At 41.7% G+C, this 25335-nt stretch overlaps 1 protein-coding gene across 4 annotated transcripts in view; it reads right to left on the bottom strand.

The window, feature by feature from the left end:
• Positions 1-25335, bottom strand: part of MACROD2 (mono-ADP ribosylhydrolase 2) — a 978088-nt gene that overhangs the window by 107523 nt on the left and 845230 nt on the right. For 3 of the 4 annotated variants that reach the window (XM_080999221.1, XM_080999220.1, XM_080999219.1), the window contains exons 10-11: positions 19798-19851; positions 8713-8796 (exon numbers count right to left, since the gene is read on the bottom strand). In XM_080999221.1, the coding sequence (XP_080855347.1) occupies positions 8713-8796; positions 19798-19851 (138 nt within the window). The remainder of the gene's footprint in view (positions 1-8712; positions 8797-19797; positions 19852-25335) is intronic. The other variant, XM_080999222.1, reaches the window with a different exon arrangement.

Genomic DNA, 25335 nt, shown 5'->3' with positions numbered 1-25335 from the left:
AGTTGCCAGGGGAGGGGCTGCAGTGGGGAGGGGAGGTAAACAAATATTACCTCCCTCGATCCTCCAGCAGGAGCCTCTGATGGATCTCAGTCCCTTCCAGAAACAGGTTGAGCCCTTTCATTTGCGGAAGAGACATCCAACCGTGTGCTTAAAAAGCATCCCTTGCATCTTCCCACGTGGCAATAAGATCTTTTTACCAGAGGCAGATACCAGCAAAGAAGGGCTGTCCCTGGTGACCAGTTGAGGTAGTTGGAGCATACGTAGCCTGACATTCTCATCTGAATATTAAAAATGGTGAACAACCTTGCTCTGTCAAAAAAAGAAACACACACCACAAGAAAATAAAAAAGGAACAAAACACTTCCTCTTAAATGCTTTGATGCCTTTCTTCAGTATCACTGCTTACTGCATTGATTAAGTCATTGTTCACACTGAGGTTGTGGAATCTATTTTTGTAATTAACACAGCGGATTGCTGTTATTTTATATGGGTTGCTAGTCAATGGAGCACAGTTCTTTTTATGTGCCACAAATTAATAAAAGCCTGTTGTTTGCATACAGCCCTGTGCAGTGCAATGTAGTGGGTTGGAAAACTGTTAAAAGGAAATAGAGAAGGTCACTAAAAGGTAAGGTCAATATTAGATGCCTTCTAGAAACATCACCATTGGCGCCACCACTACTATTAGTAATAATAATAATAATAAGGGGAGGAGAAGAACAAAAGGAGAGACCTGGCAGTGTGGTATTCCAAATGCACACAATGCTATTTAAAGCAATAGCTGTGTTAAAATTTCATAAAGGCTATCATCACTGCTTCCTCTCTGCACCACGCAGTCATGGGGGTTTATTGGTTATTCAGATAATGGATAGAAATGTGAAATGAGTTCCTTGACAGATGAGTACCCTGGAGGTACCGCGGGTTGTCACTGTATATAATTTTCCTCTGACAACATTACATTAGTCACTTTAGTGACTTGGAACTTTGCACCTTATTTTATCTCAATGGAAAAGAAGAAAAGGGAAACAGAATTAAAACCATTTCTAGAAAAACCAGAAGGCCTGGCTCCCTCACTTATTACTAAAAAAAATAGATAGATGGCTCATGTGTATATAGGTCTTTCGCATCTATAAACACAAGAGAGTCCTTTCTGCATCAACGTCTGTCCTGGCGGTGCATATTTTTACCAGTGGGTTCGTTTTGCAATGTAATGTGCATTCTGATGTTGTGGGCTTCAATTTCATGAAACAGTGCTACAGACTGTAATAAAATAAAGCCCAAACAGAACAGAATTGGTCCAGTTAGATATAGGATCTAAAGAGCCAATGTGGTTTGATGTTCAGACCTTTGGGCTATGACCTAGGAGAGCAGGGTTTCCATGAAGCTCACTGGGTAACTGTCAGATGCTGTTGTGGTTGCTCGAGAGTAGCCAGGCAGGACTTTGACTTGTCTTTTACAGGCTTTATTTTGTTGCAAACTATTTACAGGGACGCGAGTGGTGCTGTGGATTAAATCACAGAGCCTAGCACTTGCCGATCAGAAGGTCGGCAGTTTGAATCCCCGTGACGGGGTGAGCTCCCGTTGTTCGGTCCCTGCTCCTGCCAACCTAGCAGTTTGAAAGCACGTCAAAGTGCAAGTACTGGCGGGAAGGTAAACGGCGTTTCCGTGCGCTGCTCTGGTTCACCAGAAGCGGCTTAGTCATGCTGGCCACATGACCCGGAAGCTGTATGCCGGCTCCCTCGGCCAATAAAGCGAGATGAGCGCCGCAACCCCAGAGTTGGTCATGATTGGACCTAAAGGTCAGGGGTCCCTTTACCTTTATTTACAGTGAAGAGCGTCATAAGTTCATGTCTGGCTCAATCGCTAGCAGAATCCGGGAGTGGTCTGCTTTTGTACCTCCCCCAACATAAAAGTTTCGTCACCCCCAGCCTTTTCCGCCCTTCCCTGAACCTCAAACTACTGCGCATGATGGGCGATGGCAAGGGCGTGCTTCCCTCCTCCCCAGCTTGCTTAGGTGCAGTGTTAAGGCTCTTTCTATTTTTTTTTTTAAATCATATTTATTAGAGTTTCCAATAATATAGAAATATAACAGAAAAGAAAAGATAGAATATATTTAGAGCCTTACTTTCGTTATCTTCTTTCTAGGACTCCCTCCTCCCCCTCCCGACTATATTCCCCTTTCATTAATTTGATTCCACAAGCTCTCACTCCCAATTTAAAGCTTAATATGTTTAACCCATTAACCAATTTAAATTATACAATCTTACCATCATCCCTCATCATTAACAGAAAAAGAAAAAAGATTTTTCCCCAAGATCTACCCCAATTTCCTTCCACGAATTCCCTTTTTTTAAACATGTCAAATCAAAATACCATGATATACAAAAATTATATAAAGAAATAGAAGATAAAAAATATAAGAAGATTCAAAAAGATGGTTACATAGCCTTTGGATTCCAAAACTCCCCCCTCCCTTCCCCGGTTTGAATTCCCCATGTCCATCAGTCTATATGTTGTCAGCCTGGAGGTCTCAAGTCCATGGCCAGATTTTTTCCCATTCCACCTTGCCGGTTTTCTTTTAATTTATTTATTTAATGATGTTTAACTTCAAAAATCCAGTCTAATAGAGGCCTTTAATTTCCTTGGTCTTTGCTGCTCCTCCCATTGTTCTTTCCGTGTCGTAGTTAGTCCTTTATTCTTTTTATTCCTTACTTTCTCAGGTTTCTTGTCTTGTTCAGCTGCTAAAACGTTCTTATTCCGAAATCTGGTATCTCTACAGAGGTTTGTTGTTCAGGAACAAAAACTTACGTCCAGTCCCTTCCTTTCTTCAATAGAAAATTCTATTGTCTCCTTTTAGTGTTAAGGCTCTTTCTAGCATCCTCTGGTCCTTGCACCTCTTCTCCACTGGAGGTGGGGCTTTCTTCCTCGCCAGAAGAGGAACTGCTTCCAAGATTTTCGGAGGCTCCCTGTAACACAGCTGCCCCACTATCTCTCACCTCTGAGTCGATGGCAGTTCCCTGACCTTTGGTAAAGTCACTGTCTCTCAGCCTAACCTACTTCACAGGGTTGTTGTGAGGCTAAAATGGGGAGGGGAGACCATGTATAGCGCTTTGAGCTCCTTAGAGGAAAAGGTGCTATTTAAGTGTCATAAACACACCCACGTATTAGATAGACAAAGATGGCCTTGCCCTACCTGAAAAGCTACTTCTGAGAGTTGGGCGATCCTCTGGCATAATATGGGATGCAGCAGAAGTTGGGTAAATCATTACCCCCTTCTCCTCTCTCTCACACACACTGTATAAATGCAGAAGTGCATTCCACTTGCATTTGGAACTTTTTGGATCCCGGCCATAGTGTTTTTAAATATATGTATACAGAAAGAAACTATTTGGTAGCCCAGGTATTTATAATGTGTCAAGACAAATGGAAACTGTCAAACCTAAAATGCAGTAACAAGGTCTCAAGCAGACTAGAAAGGCTGAATTCCTTTAAGTATATTTTTGCATTAAAGAGTGAATGTTTCATGGCGATATTTGCTGCCTTGCTACTCCCCAAAGGACTTTTTCTGCAGTACTTTATCTTCATTTAAATTGTCCTTTTCAAGAGATCTATAAAATTCCCTTTATTGAAGAGAAATGATTTGACTGAATGCTAAGAATGCTACTCTTTAAAACCTTTTTTTTCTTAAAAATAGTCCAGGATTTTTAGAGCTTAACAACCACTGCAGGTTTTGTGTTGGCATATATTTCTGCAAAATAGCAAATGGGGCTCAGGTTTATAGTGGAAAATTAAATGGCTGTCCCTGAGGATATCACAGACGAAGTTACAATCAACACTGTTCAGTTCAGGGGTCTCTGGTTTCAGATAAGTGTCTTTGGTCTGTATCAAAGCATAGATCTAATTCTATGGGCATCTGGTATAGAACAGGAAGAGACCTTCCATCAGGATGATAGTTAAGAATCTTCACACATGTAAGTAACTTCTGAACTATTTCCTACTAGGAGGAAGGCATACAAAAATTGAGCCAAAATGGCTTTTTTCTATCCCTTCTGAACAGCCACTGTAAATGAGTGATTAATTTCTCAGGCAGGCTGTTTCACCAACAACAGTGAGTGAGTGGAAATGCCCAAAGGAGAACAAATTAAGGAATTTGTAGACAAATATTTAAAAAGCATTCAAATTAATATTCCACTCAGCTAGTGCCCCTCTCCAGCTTCAGCACCAGTAGCACAATATCCAGCAACTATTTAATTGGGTGTGGGGATGAGGGAGGGAGACAAATTGTCTGTTCTTGAGGGAATGAATGTGAAGCTTAAAAAAAAGAAGACCAAGAAAAGAAGAGGTACGTTTCAGCTTGCAAAATACTTAAAATAAGAATTAAAGGCTGGTGTTTCTGATTGTTGACAAGACAGAGTAGCCTTCCTGTTCTTAGCAACTTATTGCATATGTGGTTAAAGGAATAATCCATAGGCAACTTCTTGATCTAGTGCAGTAGAGCACTGGACAAGGACCAAGGTTCAAATTCCCCCTCAGTCATAACGTGGCCTTGGGCCACTCAGTCTCTCAGCCTAACCTACCTCTCAGAGTTGTTGCAAGGATCAAATGGAGAAGAAGAGAACTAGGAACAACATTTTGAGCTCCTTGGAGCAAGGGTGAGGTACAAACATAATCATACATGTATAACCCCATTGCTCCAGTATCACAGTGCCAAAGCACTTAAGTCTCAAGAGAACAATCAATCACAGTCTTTAGAAAGGATAGAAAATGACACAGGTCTAGGGGAAAGAAGCTGTGTTGCTATTCAACTAATGACATTTCTGAAGGAGCGTCTCCACTCCCATCATTCTACCCGGACACTGAGGTCCAGCGCCGAGGGCCTTCTGGCGGTTCCCTCACTGCGAGAAGCCAAGTTACAAGGAACCAGGCAGAGGGCCTTCTCAGTAGTGGGGCCCACCCTGTGGAACGCCCTCCCATCAGATGTCGAAGAGAACAGCAATTACCAGACTTTTAGAAGACATCTGAAGGCAATCCTGTTTAGGGAAGCTTTTAATGTTTGATGCATTACTGTATTTTAATATTTTGTTGGAAGCCACCCAGAGTGGCTGGGGAAGCCCAGCCAGATGGGTGGGGTATAAATAATAAATTATTATTATCATCATCATCATCATCATCATCGTCACAGGCATGATCATGCAGCAGGCATCCTGTGACATTAACACCACAAACATTTCACCAGCAGTAATCCACTACACCTGGCTTTCAAGGTTTTCGTTGAATATTGCTCAGAAGAAATGTCAACTGAAAAGACCTGATGGCCCTTGATTCAACAGGAGCAGAACCCCTTAAGCAAATGGTCAAATGTGTTGCTGAATCAGTTCAGGACTGTTTTCCTGACTGAGGGCTACTAAGCATTACAGTGTAACAGCTAGAAACCTAATGTTCTTTAAACCGCCACTTGGGAGCCTGTGGTAAGCCCCTTCTTCTGGCTGTGTACGTGGAACTGACCCTGCAGTTTGTGAAGCAGCCTTTGGGGATACTTCTAAAATGTTTAAATGGGAACTGAAGTGTGGCAGTAAAATGACCAACAGTCCAGATCTCACCAAGATATTTTCCCACAGAGGAGGGATGAGCCGTCCCATTTTGCCGCCTGAGGTGAAGTCCCCCCCCAGCTGAAGTCCTGCTTGCTGCCACTGTACAACCCTAACAATGGCAGGGGCAAGCAGGGTTCATGAGCGGATAGCTCCCCATGGGATTCTGCCACCTGAGGCGGCAGCTTCCCTCTGCCTCATGGGTGGGCCTCCCTGCCAGAGATATTTATAAGGGGAGAAAGAACCCTGGAGAAAGAAAGCTAGAAGCATCAATCTCTAAATACACATCTATAAAGAAGATTGGAAAATAATTGTCCATTGACTTGTCAAGGCTGTGTGAACTCCTCAGTGCCTTTGCACTCCGTGCGAAAGGTGAGAGTACCCATCTGCCAGGAAACTTACGACTTTCAGTTCCTCAACAGTATTTCATACATTTCACGTTGAACCTAAAAGCTAAAAGGCAAAGGGGTCAATCCACGATTCACCATGTTAAAGATGATTTGCCGACCCTTGCTTCCAGTGATGATTGGGTCATCCGTCAAACACTTTTATATGCTAGCAAGGTATTGCACAAACAGTGAATCTATCTAATCCTAAGATTTGCAGCTAAAGCATATAAGTGCTTTGGATGAAGTGTCTCAAATGTAGCACCTGCGCAATGTCATTAAAGCACAGGCGCCACATCAGGGCAAAGCATTGCAGTACACATACTACTGCAAATGTGGTGAACCTAGGAGTTCCAAAGAGTCACCCTTTCACCCTCTTCCTGTTAATTACCGTATTTTTTGCTCTGTAAGACTCACTTTTTCCCTCCTAAAAAGTAAGGGTAACGTGTGTGTGCATCTTATGGAGTGAATGCAGGCTGCGCAGCTATCCCAGAAGCCAGAACAGCAAGAGGGATCGCTGCTTTCGCTGTGCAGCGATCCCTCTTGTTCTGGCTTCTGAGATTCAGAATATTTTTTTTCTTGTTTTCTTCCTCCCAAAACTAGGTGCGTCTTATGGTCTGGTGAGTCTTATAGAGCGAAAAATACGGTAATTTAGATTTTTAGGTTGCTTCATCCCAAGGCTTTGCCGGACTAACATTGATTTAACATTTCACTCACGCCTTTTCAAGCAATCGCAAACCTTGGTAGTTCATTAATGTGGGGAAATGATATCAATCCTGTTCCATACACTACAAGAGAGTGGGAAGTGGAGCATTAATCCTCACCATATCATTATTTTATCAAAAGAATAATTGTATGGAGTGCCAACTGTAGATATTTAGTGGTTGCTAAAAGGTTAATACAAAAATCACTGGTGTTTATTTAAAGGAACAATGTCAAGTAACAGAGGGTCACAGGATAAAATGTATATGGGTATCTGTGTTGTTTTATTACTGACTATTGTTACTCAAGAAAAAGAATAGCATGCATTGTAAATACACAAATGAAGCTATTCTTCTGCACAACTACAAATCATAGACTATGCCGCACTGAGCTTGCTTACATGTTGTGTTATGCATAGAAGCAGCAATATAAGATTATAATCTTTAAATATTAGTCTCTCTTTAGCTGATGTTTAACTGGAAACTAAATTCTTTTCTTAGATGAATAGCTTTGCAGTTCAGGAAAGCCCATGTAGAAGCTTAAGAGCATCCTAAATAGGACTGATTTTGAAAGTGCTTCTCTCACCACTGCATAGCCTCCAACATTTCTCCGATGAAAATAGGGACGTCCCATTCCATAATGATAATTTTACTATTTATACCCCACACATCTTACTGGGTTGCCCCAGCCACTCTGGACGGCTTCTAACATATAAAAACATAATAAAACATTAAACATTTTTTTAAAAAGCTTCCCTATACAGGATTGCCTTCAGACAGCTCAGGGCTTGGATAACTCCATACCTTCCAACTTTTCTCCAATGAAAATAGAGACATCCTAACCCTACCCTCCAACATTTCTCCAATGAAAATAGGGGAAAGTGGGACATTCCGGGATCAACTCAGAAACCAGGACGGCTTTTCTACATCAGGGGCGTCCCTGGAAAATAGGGACACTTTGAGGGTCTGCCACTGTATCACTGGGCTGCTGCAACTCTGACTTCTTGCTAACTACAATGAACAAATCAGGAGACAGCTTCAGGAGTATGTGCCCCATTCAGTACCAATCCTTTAGTACGCTGAAGTAAACTATGGCAACAATTAGCCCTTTTTATCAGTGGACTGGTTCGCAGAAACTATGGCCTATTGGGACTCTGCAAACATGTCCCCTCTGGTCCTTCCTGCTCCCAAACTGCCCTGGGCTAAGCTAAAGTTTGGCTCAGTGTGTCATCCAGACCCAGGATTGTGGTTAAGCTCTGTCTTCCTCAAGCATGAGCTGTAGCCAAGGTTCGTTCTCATAGCTCAGTCTCTTAACTTGTACACTACACCAGCTCTGATCCATGCACAGAGCTCCCACGTGAGCAGGAAGCTTCCTGTTCACCTCGCTGGGTATCAGCTCCATAGGTATATCCACACTGGACATGCTGAGCCAAAATAAATGTGAAATTTTGGGTTGCATTGGGAGCTCTGTGTATGCAGCCAAGATCCAGCTAAGGTTTGGATCAGGCTGTAAATCAGAAATCCAGTAGATTAAAGTCAACAGAATGTTCAACAGAAAATTGCTATTGCGATTCAACAATATGACTTTTTGTGCCCTGTTCCAACTCTTATTTAAGACCAATCATAGTAGCGTGGAAAGATGGAATTACTCACTTTTGGAATTATGATAACTGCTTAGTTTCCTGATCACACATTTTTCGAAAACTACACATCCTATCTTTCCAACGCCCGTAAATACTAAATAGCATTGTGGCATTAAAACAATTGTTATCTCTTTCCTGCCAGAAAGGATATCATTGTCACACAAAAAATTGGGTCAAAATTACACATGGGAAAAGATAAAAGAAAAGTTGCTTAGCTCACTTAACCCAGGGCCAAACTGCACTAGGGGAGGATAAAGAAATCGCACAGTAAATATAGACACGAGTAATATTTTAAAACAAATAGACTGCAAACTGTATAATTTAAAAATTAAAGGGAACCTATCTTTGTGTAATGAAAAACTGATAAATGACTCCAAAGAGGCTTAATCCCACCTACCCTCATTATTGTCCTCCAGGTCCTCAGATTGCTTTGCTTTGCATTTCACGGGTGAAGGAGACTGGCCTTGCTGCTCCACTCCCTCTGCAAGAACAAAGAATTCATAAATAGATTTTTGAGTTAGCATGTTTAAAAATTAAATATGAACATGCAAGATATTGGAAGAATAAACAGATATTATCTTTGTGCTGCTTTCAGATAGAAAGAGTGGTGCTTTTAAGCATCGTGAAGATGCATTTCTGCCTCACATGCCATCATCATGGCTCTGAGGGACTTTAGGCTGGACTCGAAACACCTTATTTCAAAAGCCACAACCCCTCACATGTAAATCATCACATTTTCCTGTAGTATCACAATAATATCACTTGAATGAACAGAGTTTCAAAACCCCTGGAGCTTTACAGACAAGGAAGAGTGACCTCAGCTTGTGAGCTTAGACAGCAATCACATGCACACTCACATGGGAGTAAGCCCCATTGAAAACAATGGGATTTATTTCTGAGTAGACACATTTAGGATTGCACTATTAGTTGAGGAGTGGAGGTAGAAGTATTGGCATCAACAGTGAAGCGGCTCAGTAGCAAACTAGCATCCGACCATACCCATTCTTAAGAAAATAATGCTAATGAGTAAAGAAAACTGGAATTCATTTAACTAGCTGAATATCAGAAACTAATAATCTTTGGCAGTTTCAAAGTCCCCTTTAAATAAGTTAAATCAGTAAGAATTATGTGTAAGCTGCACTGGGAGTTGGAGTCAACATTCCTAAGTCTCAAGTATACTGATCTTAGTATAGTAAGTGTTTTATTCTTGGGTCAACAGACTCCAGAGGTGGGAGCAGGCAAAGAAGCCTAGTGTCCCTCCTAAGACTGACCAAGGGGCACTGAGTTTGTTCTATAATTTTGATTTGATCAATTACCACTTATTGGGCTTTCTTTATTTTTTCAAATCCAAGTGTATATATAATTGCAATAAACTAATATCACAATATTGAATTAATTTCAACACATTCAATAGGAGTCCTCCACTTAAAAGCTTTCTGGTGACTCTCTTTGCAAGCCACCCAAGATATACAGTGGTACCTCGGGTTACAGATGCTTCAGGTTACAGACTCTGCTAACCCAGAAATAGTATCTCGGGTTAAGAACTGTGCTTCAGGATGAGAACAGAAATCACGTGGCAGTGGCGTGGCGGCAGCAGGAGGCCCCATTAGCTAAAGTGGTGCTTCAGGTTAAGAACAGTTTCAAGTTAAGAACGGACCTCTGGAATGAATTAAGTTCTTAACCTGAGGTAAAGGTAAAGGTAAAGGGACCGCAGACCATTAGGTCCAGTCGTGACCAACTCTGGGGTTGCGGCGCTCATCTTGCTTTATTGGCCGAGGGAGCCGGCGTACAGCTTCCGGGTCATGTGGCCAGCATGACTAAGCTGCTTCTGGCGAACCAGAGCAGTACACTGAAACGCCGTTTACCTTCCCGCTGGAGCGGTGCCTATTTATTTACTTGCACTTTGATGTGCTTTCGAACTGCTAGGTTGGCAGGATCAGGGACTGAGCAACGGGAGCTCACCCCTTTGCGGGGATTCGAACCGCTGACCTTCTGATCAGCAAGTCCTAGCCTCTGTGGTTTAACCCACAGCGCCCAAGGTACCACTGTATATTTTATATGGGTAGCTATCTACATTTAAAACAACAACTGCAGCAACCACCATATTCTAATGTATAATTAAAATACGCGTAACAATAGAAACAATGTTAAAAAAAAAAGCTAGCATATATCGCAGGAATAAATTCAGGCCAGATGTACGATGATCTTTAGATGCAGTCATGCATTTGTAGATGGAACTGCTATTCTGCCAGGCTTTAACAGAAGGGGAGATGCAAAGCAGCGCTTCTCCATTGGCTTTGCTTAGAGAACAGCTCCACCAGGCTCCTTCCCTCCCTGCACTATTTCCACGCCAGCTGGTCATTATAAGGACTGTTGTGCAATCTTAAGAACTGATGCTCAAGGTTCCTTTATTTCCTCCCACTCCTTTTTCCTTTTGTGTTGGGTCTTTCGGATTGTAAGCCTGCGGGCTGGGGTTGTATTGTTTTTATTGATCTTATGTAAGCCATTCTGCGAGCCTTTTCTGTTAAAGAGCAAGGGGGGGATGCTTTAAATAAAGAAACAAACAGGGTTCGTAACCTAAATGAATTTATATATGGTTTCTTTCTCCCTTCCTTTTTTTAAAGTAGACCAATAAGTTTTAAGAAAGCCACGAAACTCAAAAGATAAGATTGCTCTAATGCACTATTAAATCACACATTTTAGAGCTGGAAAAGATTTGCTACATCCACAAACCTTTTCTTGTGCCAATGCAGCATGAAAATACACAGACAGAAGACATATCTGATACCGTACAACTAAGGTCCATAGAAAGCTTTAACTACATCTGCCCCTTTGATTCAAGCCAGACCAGCAACATGCTGCATGAAATATGATCGCATTGGAGAGCTTTTAACTGAACATCACAATATGCTAGCAGCTGCGAGAAAAGAAAGGACACTTGTTTGGGGGGAGGGGAGTAAACTAAATATTAAGAGGTGAAATTCTGATCCATTTAAATCTATGAGAGATTTGTCATTGATTTCAACAGGAGTTGGACTCTGCTGAAGGTTAAAATATACTGTCTCGGCACACACACGCGGACACAGATATAAGCTTTTTTTGTGCATAATTTTGTATCTGAAATAAGAAAGCCAATGTGCAAGCATTAAGTGTGATTTTTGCGAATACTGTTCTTCATTTTCCCTTGCCTCTAACTAATTCCTAATGAGTCTTCATACTCAAAAGAGCATTAGTGGCGGCTCTATATATAAAAAAAAGGATTATATTACGAGCATAAACACCCTGCTGTTCATTTGGGGGGGGGGAGCCTCACACTGACCCACAGAAGCAAAGTTTGCAAAGGTAATAAGATATGCACCTTCCTGGGTGGCAGAGAAATGTAAAACAGAGAATGCATTTATCTCAGTATGCTATGCATTTGGTCATCTGTTATTTTTTCATTAGAGCCCTTTTGTAGCCATTTCGAAGACCTGACGGAAATGCAGTGATATTTCCCCTTTCCCAATGGCTTCAGATGAGGCTGATTTCAGGCCCTTATGTGCAGATCTGCAGTTCCTCTGAATCAGGATGAAATCAGTTTGAAAGGCACTTGTCAGAAAAAAAATAGGTTACAAATGTATAATTATGGAGCACTTAATTTTTTTTGGGGGGGGGAGCTGATATTAAAGAAAGTTGAGTATGGATAGCATGCAGGCAGTGGCAATAATTCATAAAGATGGTCTACAACTAAGAGTTCCATCTGCTAGAGTCATGACCTACAGATGAAATGAACTGGAAGTCCATTAATGATAGGAAATGGCTAATTGCAGTCGCAACCTCAAATATCTATTACTCACTATGAATCCTTTCAAATATGGAAAGGAAAGATACTCTTCAAATGAAAGACTGACTTGATTCAAAGAATAACTCAGCAGGGCTGAATATGTGAATGTCTATGAGACTTTTGCAAATGTATCCTTGCTAGTTTAACGATATTAAGCCTAGGCACTAATTGGGACAGTGTGGAATAAACGCTCTTCTGTTATAGGGCATATGAAGATCATGTTAACTGTAGCAATGCAGTGATTAACAGTGTATCAAATGGTGACTGCCCCATAGAGAATTAATTTCCAGTATTGCTTTCGGGACCCCTTGCCATTGCCAGAGATGCACTAATTGCACCTATCTTGCTGCATTTTATTGTATTTTTGTTGTTGTTTTGTAGTTTTTATTGAGTGAGCCACCCAGAGAGAAAAAATGTGATCCATGGCAGCCTGAAAATAATGTACACACACACACACTGGCCTGAACAAATGCAAGGTAATGGATTTCAGAGCAATAGCCTATTTCAGGAAGGGCATGTTGTGCAATGAAGTCCACGCAACTTCCAAGGCTTCATAATGGGGAGTAAGGAAAGGGAATGTAGAAGGAGTGCTGAAAAGGAAAGATTTGCACATTGGCTGTGATTTCAAAAGGCTGAACCAGAATTGGATTTTAAGAGAGCATCTGGGTGCAAAAATATTTAAAAGTCATTTCAACCCCGTTCATCCAAATGCCTTTCAAAAGCATTTCCTCCGCTATGGAAACTTCCCAGTTGCTGGTTTTTCGTTTTGCTTTGTTTGGGGTCATCCTATCCTAAAGTGGGGTGCTTGCTAAAAAGAAAAGGGAGGCTACTCAAACTAGATAATAAAGTCTCTAGAGAGACTAGTTGTGCCTCAGCACTGCAGTGCTTCTTCCAAATGCCCCGGAGAGGAGATGGGAAGACTGACAGCAACACTGGGCCACTTCTTGGTACCACCACCAGGAGGTGCCAGAACTCAAAACATGGCTATTCCTTTCTTCCCGTTTAGGTGCCCAGGTGCTCATTTAACCCCCTTCCTAAGTTCACATTGAAAAAAGATCACTCCCTCTCTGTCCAACAGGTGCACTTTGTCTGGTCTCTACAGCTCCAGCTTAGAGAGCCTGATGGCTCCGTGAGTGATGACATGCCTGCAGCGAGCCCCGACTCATGTCTAACAGAAGGAGAGCAGATGTAGAGACAAACATTCCAGTCTAATGGGCTAATTTTGCATGGACTTGTAGCACAGTCTAATTGGAATTAGCGTCATTTCAAAGGTTGAAGAGAAGAGGAAACCGGAGTTGTCTTTTTTCCTGTTTGCAAATTGAAATGGCTAAATCATTTTCTTTTAAATTAGGCAAGTGGAACAGCAAGCTTATTTTGAAGTACCCTCACTTACTATTTTAACATCCCATTCAATTGATAAACCCCATCCATTTGGGTTCTGAGTGTGCAGACATGTTTATGGAATGCCACGGCTGAGATGAACTCCCCCCCCCGAATTTTCAGAAGGGAAAAAACTGTACAAGTGCGGAGACAAGCGTCTAAGTTGCTTCATGTGTCATGCATGCATTTATTTCTGTGTGGAATTTGAAAACACACTATACTACTTATCGCATTAAAAGAATATACAGTGGTACCTTGGGTTACATACGCTTCAGGTTACAGACTCCGCTAACCCAGAAATAGTACCTCGGGTTAAGAACTTTGCTTCAAGATGAGAAGAGAAATCGTGCTCCGGGGGCACGGCGGCAGCAGGAGGCCCCATTAGCTAAAGTGGTGCTTCAGGTTAAGAACAGTTTCAGGTTAAGAACGGACCTCCGGAACGAATTAAGTACTTAACCCTGTTTAGGGAAGTTTTTAATATTTGATGCTATATTGTTTTTAACACCTGATTGGAAGCCGCCCAGAGTGGCTGGGGAAACTCAGCCAGATGGGCAGGGTATAAATAATAAATTATTATTATTATTATTATTATATAACCCGAGGCATCACTGTATATCTGAACATATCTCTGATTAGAAAAAAAAAGCTGTTGGGAGCCATAATCCGTTAGCTATGTTATTTGCAATGATTGTGTCAGCAATATGTGAGGGAGGGTGAGAATGCCCTGAATGGCGCTCGTGGCATCCTCAGATCTGTGAGGGTATTTCACAAGCGTATCCTTACAACTACAAGGCAAGGTGCCCTGGAGCTAAATGGAACAGCACAAAGGAAAGGTGCAAAAGGAAAGCCACAGGGTGGCCACAGCAACAACACACCCCTAGAAGTCCTTTGCACTCAACTTAAAACAAAGAACAGCCAGTGGATCAAGTTAAGTTTCTCTTCTCATTCTACAGAACGTCTAGTGCAGGAAAGTCTTTGCTAAGTCAGAACAGTGGACTGGGTTGTAGCAGTCAGTGGGAAAAGACCTTTAAGGGACCAACCATTCACTGAAACATTTTCATAACCACCTTTCCAAACCGCCGGACAACATACAAGGCAAATAGAAAAGTAAAGAAAAACATGACACAAAACTTGCAAAATAAATAAACAGTGCTGATAAACTAAAGCCTGAACTGAAGGCAAAGAGAAGTGTTTTATTAATTATAGTTTAGAAATTATTTATTGTAACTGTTGAGTGGATTTCTGTTTAACTTTTATATGTTGATACTATTTTATACTACTCTAATAATTGTTGAATGTTACTTTTCGAAGTAGTTTGCTTATTTAAAAGTTTTGTTTTATTATCACATTTTTGTATTGCATTAGATTGTTATAAGATGTACATTAGTTCCTTATGCTCACTGATGCAAAGGCCTCTCTTCTCTCTGTCGACAGTTGTGATGCCTATGACTGTGATGCCTACAATAGGGTAGGCATTTGATAGCAGGGTCTAAGAGTTCCAAGTTGAAAACTGAAAGTCTAAGATGATGTGGCCCATATCATTTGAGGAAGCAGCAGATTTATAACAGCAAAAACTGGGAGAGCTTTCTGGAGTCCTTCTGACCAAGCCCGTTCCTCCTTTTTGTAACTTGTTGTTCAGCTCCTGTCATCCTTTGCTCTCTCAGGCACATTAGGTCAACATTAGGTTCCTCACAGGCTATCAAAGCCTTACTAGGGCTCTATGACCCAGAAGATCCTCCTAAGTCTCTCTCTCGTGCTTGCTCTCTCTCTCTCTCTCTCTCTCTCTGTGTGTAATACAGAACATGCAATCGGCCTATGCAGCTACATCAGTCTGTGTGGCCTATTTAAATACAGTCAAACGAACAATTCATGTTTTGCCTGATAGGCACATGAAGAGCTAAGGCTCACAGTCAATTACTATATATCCTTCTCCCTGCCTGGGCACACTCTCTTTCTGCTCTTCTCCTCCATGCCTGCAACGTGACAACATCTACATGTCTCAGCTCCAAACTCAGACTCCATTTCTAAGTATGTCTTTGTAGCTGAATTACCATTTTAAGCCTGCCTGAACAATGCTGCTGTATCTGTTGCTCTTCAAGCAGTATACTGAGTAAATATTATTTTTTTACCTTTTACAATATTGTTTTCGGTGTGATTGTTATTTTAAAGGGGAAAGAATGGAGAAATATCAGGAGAATCCAGTCTGCCTTAAAGCATCCAGGTTTACCTAAACTAAAAGGCTAACACTAGCCTATCTAAGCTTCCCTTTTAAGCTGCAAAGGGATTGCAGTCTGCTGAACTCACAGACATGAGGAAGGAAGGATAATATCTAATACATCTGGAGTTACTGTCTGGAGGTGGTTGGAGGGTGGATGGCAGCTAACAGATTGAGGCTGAATCCTGATAAGACAGAAGTACTGTTTTTGGGGGACAGGAGGCAGGCGGGTGTGGAGGACTCCCTGGTCCTGAATGGGGTAATTGTGCCCCTGAAGGATCAGGTGTGCAGCCTGGGAGTCATTTTGGACTCACAACTGTCCATGGAGGTGCAGGTCAATTCTGCGTCCAGGGCAGCTGTTTACCAGCTCCGTCTGGTACGCAGGCTGAGACCCTATCTGCCTGGGGACTGTCTCACCAGAGTGGTGCATGCTCTAGTTATCTCTCGCTTGGACTACTGCAAAGTGCTCTATGTGGGGCTACCTTTGAAGGTGACCCAGAAACTACAACTAATCCAGAATGCAGCAGCTAGACTGGTGACTGGGGGCGGCCGCCGAGACCACATAACACCGGTCTTAAAAGACCTACATTGGCTCCCAGTACGTTTCCGAGCACAATCCAAAGTGTTGGTGCTGACCTTTTAAGCCCTAAACGGCCTCAGTCCAGTATACCTGAAGGAGCATCTCCACCCCCATCGCTCTGCCTGGACACTGAGGTCCAGTGCCAAGGGCCTTCTGGCAGTTCTCTCCCTGCTAGATTCCAAGTTACAGTGAACCAGGCAGAGGGCCTTCTTGGTAGTGGCACCCACCCTGTGGAACGCCCTCCCACCAGACGTCAAAGAGAACAACAACTACCAGACTTTTAGAAGACATCTGAAGGCAGCCCTGTTTAGGGAAGCTTTTAATGTTTGACAGACTGTTTTATTTTAATCTTTTGTTGGAAGCTGCCCAGAGTGGCTGGGGAAACTCAGCCAGATGGGCGGGGTATAAACAATAAATAATAATAAATCATAAATCATAAATCATCTCCTAGCATCCAATCACATCCCAACACTGGAATAAAACCAAAGTGAGATGTCATGTAGAATTTACAATAAGACCCAGTAGCAGCTGGTGGTTTGAGGGAGTGAGGTGAAACTGCCTTTCCATTACCAGTGTCACTGCGAGTTACCTGGGAGCTGCTGCAGGGGGGCCAGGAAGGTCATAGCCATGCAGATACACTGATGGAGTGCTGGATTGGCTCCATCAGGGCATCAACACAGTCCCAGCCTCACCGCTGCCCTGCTCCATCTCAGTGCCTTCAAGGTAAGCTACAGGTGAGCCCCACCACACTGGCTGCAAAGGATAAGGGGTTAATGCTCCTTAAATTCCTAGCATTAGTGGCATACTCTCCTAATAATTCCGATGCAGTGCTTGCCACTCACACAACAGCATTGTGAAATTCTTCTAGGAGCTTGTAAAAAATGGGAAGGTTATACCAGGATGCGTAACTTTTACCCATGTCATCTGTGGATATTATCCAGGTTAGCTTTTCTAAGGATTAGGCTTTGAGCAAGATTCTATGTTCATCTTGGTATCTGCTCTCGAAAAGTCAACTCATATTGATGGAGTTTACCCCCCGTTTTTGCACACACAATGTTGCATTAACTATTCATTGCGTTCATAGATTCAGGCTATGATTTTCGTGTATTCCTTCCACGTTCAGGAGCAAGGGGGGAATCCCCAGTGTAACCAGCTATGCTGAAGTAAGAGAAAATCCATACCCTATAAAACCTAACCATGAAAGCAAATCACACCATCTGCAAATACTGGAGAAATCTGCTAGCATCACCACATGTTCTGATTGTGCCTAAAATATATGCATGCGTGTGAGGGAGTGTATATCCTGCATTCTCATTCATTTCAATCTCTTTCTCATTAGGCCTCATCTGTCAACCTCATTTTTGGGGAAGGAAGAACACAATTAAAACTATGAGCCACCATTTAAAAATAATTCTTATGATCATCTTGGCTGCGAGTCCTGGAAGACCTGCTGCCAGCCTTGCAGGCCTTTATCCACCTGGACTGGGAGGTGGGGCTCTGACAGAGGCTGAAACTGCTGAACAGACTCTTGGGTTGGGACATTGGTTAGTAGGGGTTTCTGAGGGGGGGGGTCCTGTTTTATTTTTTAATCTTTATTTTAGATCTTAATTTGATTTATGTGGAAATTATTTAATTTGGTTGTGTACTTTTTGATGTTTTATTTATTGCTTATGAATTGACCGCTTTTGTTATGTTGATAATTATGAACTTATTATTGGTTTTAACTATGGAAACATGGCATACAAATAAAATTATGTGTATGTTTGTATGTGCGCATAAGTTGAACAATACATTCAATACAAAAATAGATGGTGCATTTCTTATGTTGCACACTTACTTGGGATATTATACTTTTGAATTTAGTGGAATTTATCCCCAAGTAGATATGTATAGGATGGTGCCGTCAGATATGGAAACATAAGTAGATACTGCCACTTCATCATAGTTCAAGGTTTTGGGCTTCTATAAAGTGCTGACTTGCTTTTAGGTATCATTGCGGACCAAACTAGACAAAAGCATTAAAGATGCCTCTGACTGACGGCAATTGGGGATTTCTCCCCAAAGCAAATACTAGCTTCAGAGGAGGGATTTTCTTCAAGACTCCAGGAGTCAGCAGGGAAGGATTAAAAAAAAAAATCCCCTCTCCATGCTGGCGCTGATGCTGTTAGTTATCAGCCTCCAGGTAATGTTATTTGTGTGTGTGTGTGTTTATATAAAAAAAGAAACCAAAACAAAGCAACCCACCTCACCCTGCATTTTAGATGCAAATATACATTCAACCTCATGGGCAGTTTGCCCTTCAAGGCATTAGTTATTGCAATGAACAAGTTGGGCCTTGTAGCATGTGCATCTTTGAAAACAGTTCTTTCTGTTATGTACTTTTATTGTCACATTTAGGTTGTGAATCTGCTACCACCGAGTTTGCACAATTTCTGTTGACTTTTGTGAAGAGTTAGTTAAGTGAAATTCTACAATACTTGACCCTAACATGCACATTTTAATTCCACAGTTCAAGTTCACAATTTGAGGAAAATATAATAATGGGGGTAAGGACCATTTGCACTCCTCTTCAAGCAGCAAAATGATTACCCACACACTCCACAATCTGGCTGCAGAGTCTCTCACCTTCCTTTTCCCCAGGGAGAGTCTGGCCAGAGTGTTTGAAGGGTGGCCAGAAGTTTGAACCCTTCGGTCAGACATGTCCATTTCTATGCAGAAAGAATTATTTTTATATTGAGGTACAGTCCATCATGCGACCACCACTCCACCATAGCAGCAGTATGAAGTTGTATAACTCAGACAGTTTTGCCACTGTGAACTAGATCCTTTTTTTAAGGAAACTCCGTGAGAAAACAGACATTCTGAAACAGTCTACAGATGGCTCATAAGGTTAAAATCATTTTAGACATCTAATATATTAGGTGTATCATGGTTCATCAAATTCCTATTAATCCACTACAAGTTGTCTTCTTAAAATACCTCAGTATTCAGAAAAATGTCTCAGCCTAGAAGCAGCCTGATGATGATAATAAGTCTGTCTAAACTTCAGGAGGAGGAAAAATAGAAAAGTCCTTTCTAGTCAGCCATGGTTTAGAAAGTCCAGTGCTTTTCTTATTATGTACAATATTTTCTGTCAGATGGAAGAAAGTCAGGATAATACTTTCTAACGCGTTTCTAGAATGTTGGCAGCCCTTTTAATGTATATGCGGACCATATACTACACCCTTTAAATATAGATCCAGCTATACCCATTACACTCAAAAGAAAAATGTTAGCCTTCCTATTCCTGTTCAATTTCATCCACTCCTTTTAATTTATTTTACTTTTACACCATATTTGCTGTAGTAATACATCTACTAATTAGTAACATTAGTTTCTGTATACTGCTTAAGTACAGTAAGAGGTGACAATCCTGTTTTCAATTTACATATGTTTAGCAGTCTTAAATATGAAAACATTTTTTGGCACAGGGTATTTTACTTACTGTTTCCTTTTGCAGACTGCACTGCCTTATTTGTTCTTATTGCTTTACAACAATCTGTTAAAATAAATGGTACAAAAGTGTAGCTAGCTAGATCGACTTAACTACCGGGAACCTATGGCACAAACCTGAATAATTATCAAGTCTGCAATCTGACCTTAAGGCACTTCTTTACCACATATATGTTAATAAATGTGGAACATTCTCAAAATACCATTTACATGGAAGATAAGAACGGATTATTTCAGATGTAACATCAAACCATGGTTTGGATGGTTTGGAGTTACCGGTATATAAACAAACTTTGAGTTCCCAGAAAACTAATGTTTGCCAAAATGCCTGAAGTGGACAAACTATGATTTGCACAAACCAAAAGTGGAATTAAAAACACACTTTGATTGTGATTTTTAGTTCAGTTTGCAGGCAAGCTATGGTTCACGCAAACCAAAACCCAGTTTGGGTATGGCCAATTATTACTTACCACAATAGAGGAAGTCAGTGAGGGCGCATGAGATATGGAGAAGAGACACCTAAGCTCAGGGCTCATTCAAGTCATAGTTTGGCGTAACTTCCAGCCTGAGCCAGTATAATAATGTCATGCTTGCAAAGACAGCAAAAATTTGCTAAGAGGGAACCAGATATACTTGGTGCTTTAGTCCTTCTGGTTTCAAACAATTCATAAGATTTAGAGAGTCCACATTAATCTGTGATGTCAACATGCTTCATAACCAATGGTGAATGTGTGTGAAGAAAGGATGGTAGAGCTTGTCAAGGCAGGTATGTGGAAAGCTACTGCCTGGACATTTCCATGATCTTCATGTGGGCATATGAAGTGGCACAACCCTCAGTGTTTTAATAGTACAGCCCTTGCCCCCATTGGACATTAAGTCTGGCAATCAGTCTTCTCTCATCCAGGCTGGCTTACTGCTTCCAGCTGAGTTATGCAGAACCCACATCCCATAAGCATTCTGAGAAGTCCTCTCAAAGGGCAGCGTCTGCTTAACCAAATAAATTACTTGAACAGAAGCAACATGACAAATGCACCAGATTCTGCTCTAAGGAGGGGTCCTTGTGTTTATATATCCCCTACATCCTTAGAGAAGAGCAGCTGCTCCTTGCACTGCTGAATCTCATCTTTCATTTACTTTTCCAACACTTGTTTTGTCTTTCTCCAGTTTCCTTTTCATCTCTCTCTCTCTCTCCTCCTCCTTCAGTCACAGTTCTCTTGTTTCCACTCATTTAATTCCCATCAGTTCCCAGATGTCTCTTCTCTCGGTTCCCACCTTAGCCTGCTATCCCAATTGCTCCCCTTTCACATGTGTATATCAAACGAGTGCTCAGATGTGTTTGTGTGCAAACACTTAAAGAATGAGAAAGTATGTTCCACAACACGTTCTACTTAGCTTAGGGCAGATAAACTACATTAATAGAGAGGCAAAAGAAAAAACATCATGGGGCAAGGTAAGATGCCATTGTTAAAAAAAAAAGACTTGACAAACATGTTGGCATTTACAGTTCTTTACATGTCCTGCTGAGCTATTTTACTGTTCAAAATAGTGTCTCGACCAAGAAAGTTGTTTAACCTAACACACTAGTGGGATTATGTAAAATTTATGTGCCACTCAAGTAACTGAAACCTGTGCTAAAATTGAATTAAACACTGGGAATTTCTTAACAGCAGATAACTAATAAAACTTGCAACTTAAACTACAACTTGATTCAAACTACAGCTAAATATGACATCAGGCTAGCAAATCAGAGTGGTAAAAAACTAACTGGTAAAAACAGAAGGATATCCATGTTAAATAGGGTGTCAATAAGCCTTTATGTCTTTCATTCTAGATCTCCTTGCTCCATATTTATCCCTTGTATATCGGCTGCGAAGTTTCACATAATTATAACCTGTCCTTGTGGAATTCTGCACCTATTTGATAATGGTAAAAGTTTGAGGCTTAAACAGTATTAGTCCCGTTTACAACTTCTACTTGGCAAGAGAGAGCTATCGCTATTCATCAATCACTTCCACATTTTGTCAGAGAAAAACCAGCTTTATCCTCTCAATTTTGATTAGAACTGGCTGCTGCAGTCACACATAACTACAGATGGGTGGAAATGAAATATTGAAGTGCTTATTGCGTATCTCGGCTGGGTTTTCCCTCTTGTCGGCCAAAATTCTGGTGTGCCTGTAGTTAAGCCACAGTCTGCATGCTGCCTCGCAGGCACAAACCCGAAGTTGGTGCTCTGTCATTCAGTTGACGCATGTGGCAGAATGTTCAGGTGATCGTTTTGAAAGCAGAATGCCAAAGAAGAAAAAGAAGCAGCCAACTACATGCCCAGGAGCCAGTTATTAGAAGAGTCATAGTGTCCCAAGGCAGTTTGTGTGTCACTTTTTCTCACTGGGCTAGATCCAGACTAAGTTAGGTACAATACATCTCATACTATCCTGCTCTTAAGGTTTTCTTGTATGGATTTGATCTTGGTAATTTCAACTGTTTTTTAAATGCATTGTATGAACATTTTTGTAAGTCACTTTGAGTTTGTTTTATAACAACAAGGGAGCATAAGTGTGAATAGCAAGTCGTGGCTCAAGTCTTATTCGTTTCAACTGGTAAATGAGGCAGAAATCTTGTATCCTCTTACTTCAGCATGTGCCCCATTGATCTCAATGGGACTCAAGTCTGAGTAGACATGTATAGGATTGCACTGCCAGCGAAACTAATTTAGTCTAGATCCAAACTATTGTTTCCTCCAATAGACAATAAGCAAATAGCCACATGCTCAAGGTCAAAGTTCAAACCCACTGGAGCTCAAATCAGTAAGTAAAACAGTGGGGTTTGTAGCCTATAAACCGGAGGTGGCTAATCTGGGTCCTCCAGATGTTAGTGGATTCCAATTCATATCAGCTCCATCCAGCAGGGATGATGGAGTTGTAGGCCTGTAACACCTAGCCATGCCAACTCTGAACCATATTTGGCACTTGGGTTGGCACCCTCTGAACTGCCAAACAGAGGATCCCTGTGGTACATTTGCCAGTACACAATGTTGTGTGCAAAAGGGACAGCCCATTGAAAGCGTGGATGCCTTGCGCTGGACACAGACAGGAGCCATTTGCCTTGAATTTCAAAGCACAAATTTAATGGAGTCATCCCCATCTGCTCCCTAGGTGTTGCTGGACTACAGCTCTCATCAGCTCCAGCCAGCCCAGCCCAGTAGCGATAATGGACACCAAAACCATCTAGACAGCGCCAGGTTGCGGAAGGCTGAGTTAATGCTTGGAGGGAGCCTCTTTTGTCAGTGCTCAGACCTCAGTGAGGTAAATATTTGGGGCAGATCACTAATAGACAGTGAAGAAAGGAACACAATTGCCGTTCCCTGACTTCACATACCCTGTCTTCCGTAACCTTTCTAATACGAATGCAGGTCCAGTTTAATCCAACTTCCTGTGACAGTTTATATTAAAAAGCAATGTTTCTTTTGTGCACTGTAGTCCCGAACCTCAGCATCTGTGCAATTACTCTTCCTAGTTGCTTAGTAACAGCATCCTTGCACTTTGGTCTCATTACATGCGAAGTCCGTTTTTGCAGCATTTCAAGCTATTCCAAACAGAAATCCCTAGCAGTCAATTCCTAAGAAGTTCAACACCTTTTTTTTTGTCTTATGTCATGGTTGAGATGGCACCCTTTTACATGAGGCATTGCTCCTTTCGCAACAGAATGCACATGGAGTGATAAGTCTCGTCTTCTCACACTCAGTATAAATGAAGCTTCTATTCCATATGCATCCAAACTAAGACAAAATTGTTCCAGTCTGCTCAGATCACAGCCTCCATTCAAAGATTCTACCGTAAGAATAAATATGCAGTTACTTGTGTTTCTTTCCCCATAAATATTCAAGTGGCAGCAGAAGAACCAGTGGTACGGAGGCACAAAGGCCTTGCATTTTTGAGAAGAACAACGGAATCACTCCAGCAATGCCATACAAAGTTCTGATAGGATTCCAGTCACCTTAGTATACATCTGAGGACCCACTTTTAAATTTTTGCCATATATTTGTATGGTGGCAGTACTGTTGCTGTGTCCCAATAATAGGCCCCAATCCATGAGCTGAAGTTCAAGGCCTTAAATTATATGATACTAAGAAGCATTGCAACAGCTTGTGATTAACTTGGGACTGCTAACTGAAATGTCTGGTGGTAGAACTGCAATCATTCCCTGCTCTTTCTGAGTTACTACTGAGGAGCTTAAAAGGTGGGAGACAGCAAATGGGTGGGAAATTGAAGGCTGATCTTCAAATTATAGGAGGGGTGAAAGTTAGAGGGAAATCAAATCTCTTCCATACGTCTCTTTAACCCTGTATCACAGAAACAGGGAACTTGTGATCCTCCATGATCTTGGACTCCAACACCCATCAGCTCCAGTCCATAGCTATCAACTTACAGATTTAAAAATAAGGGACCAGCAGCCTTGAAAATAAGGGATCAGCAGCCAAAATAAGGGACCTGCAGCCTCACCTGTTCCAGGCACTCCAGTCTTCCTGTCTTCCTGCAGTCTGGTCAAACTCATGCTGGTAGCTTCGAGAACACTGTCCAACCAACTTTGTAATCAGAGGTTCAACTGAATAGAATCTGAATCACATGCACCACAAGGCCTATGCAGCCTCAACTTAAGATGGCTCCCCGGCCTGGCTTTGTACTGCAAAGTTTGCAGCAGCACGTGCAACAAAATGGCATCCAGCATTCAAAACCCCCCTCAGCTTGCATTAACTAGCCACACACACACAGCCTCCCCCCTCCCTCCCTCCCCCAGCCAAGCAAGACAGTTGGAGCCTCCCTCTTCCCTGGCCGGCAGGGAGGGAGGGAGAGGAGCTGCTTCCTTTGAAATTTAAGAGACATCATTTAAGGGACATTTAAGGGACATCCATCAATAAGGGACAGCAGCGGGACATGGTGCTGGAATAAGGGACTGTCCCTCCAAATAAGGGACGCTTGACAGCTATGCTCCAGTCAGCATAGTCTATGGTCAGTCTATGCAGTGCAACAACATCTGGAGGGCCACAGTTTCCTCATCATTATTAGCATATTAAAAGAAAAGGGGATGAACAATCTAGTAAAGAAGGCAGGCAGCTTCTTTGAAGACAGCTTCAAAGACAGCAAAGAGTCTTGTGACACCTTAAAAACAAATTTATTATGAGACAAGCTTTCATGTGCAATAAATTCGTTAGTCTGTAATATGCCTTTGTTGTTTTTGCTACAACAGCCTAACAAAGCTAACCCCTTTCAAAATTATTACAGTAGGGCTGTACACACACTATACCTTTAGAGCACATTTGAATCACATTCTTTCCCTCAAAGATTTCTGGGTGGAATTGTAAGTCTCTGAGGGGTAATCTACGGTACCCATAATTCTTTGAGGGGGGAAAGGTACTTCAAATGTGTTTTAAAGGTATGGTGAATACACAGGCTAAGAAAGGTGGTTATTCTACCACTTTTGTGTTCTCTTTTGGTGCTACTAGATGTGAGTTTTTATTCAAATTTAGCCAATT

This window comes from Podarcis pityusensis (assembly GCF_964106645.2).
Source record: "Podarcis pityusensis genome assembly, chromosome: 3".
Taxonomy (NCBI): domain Eukaryota; kingdom Metazoa; phylum Chordata; class Lepidosauria; order Squamata; family Lacertidae; genus Podarcis; species Podarcis pityusensis.
This window is presented reverse-complemented; position numbering and strand designations above follow the sequence as displayed.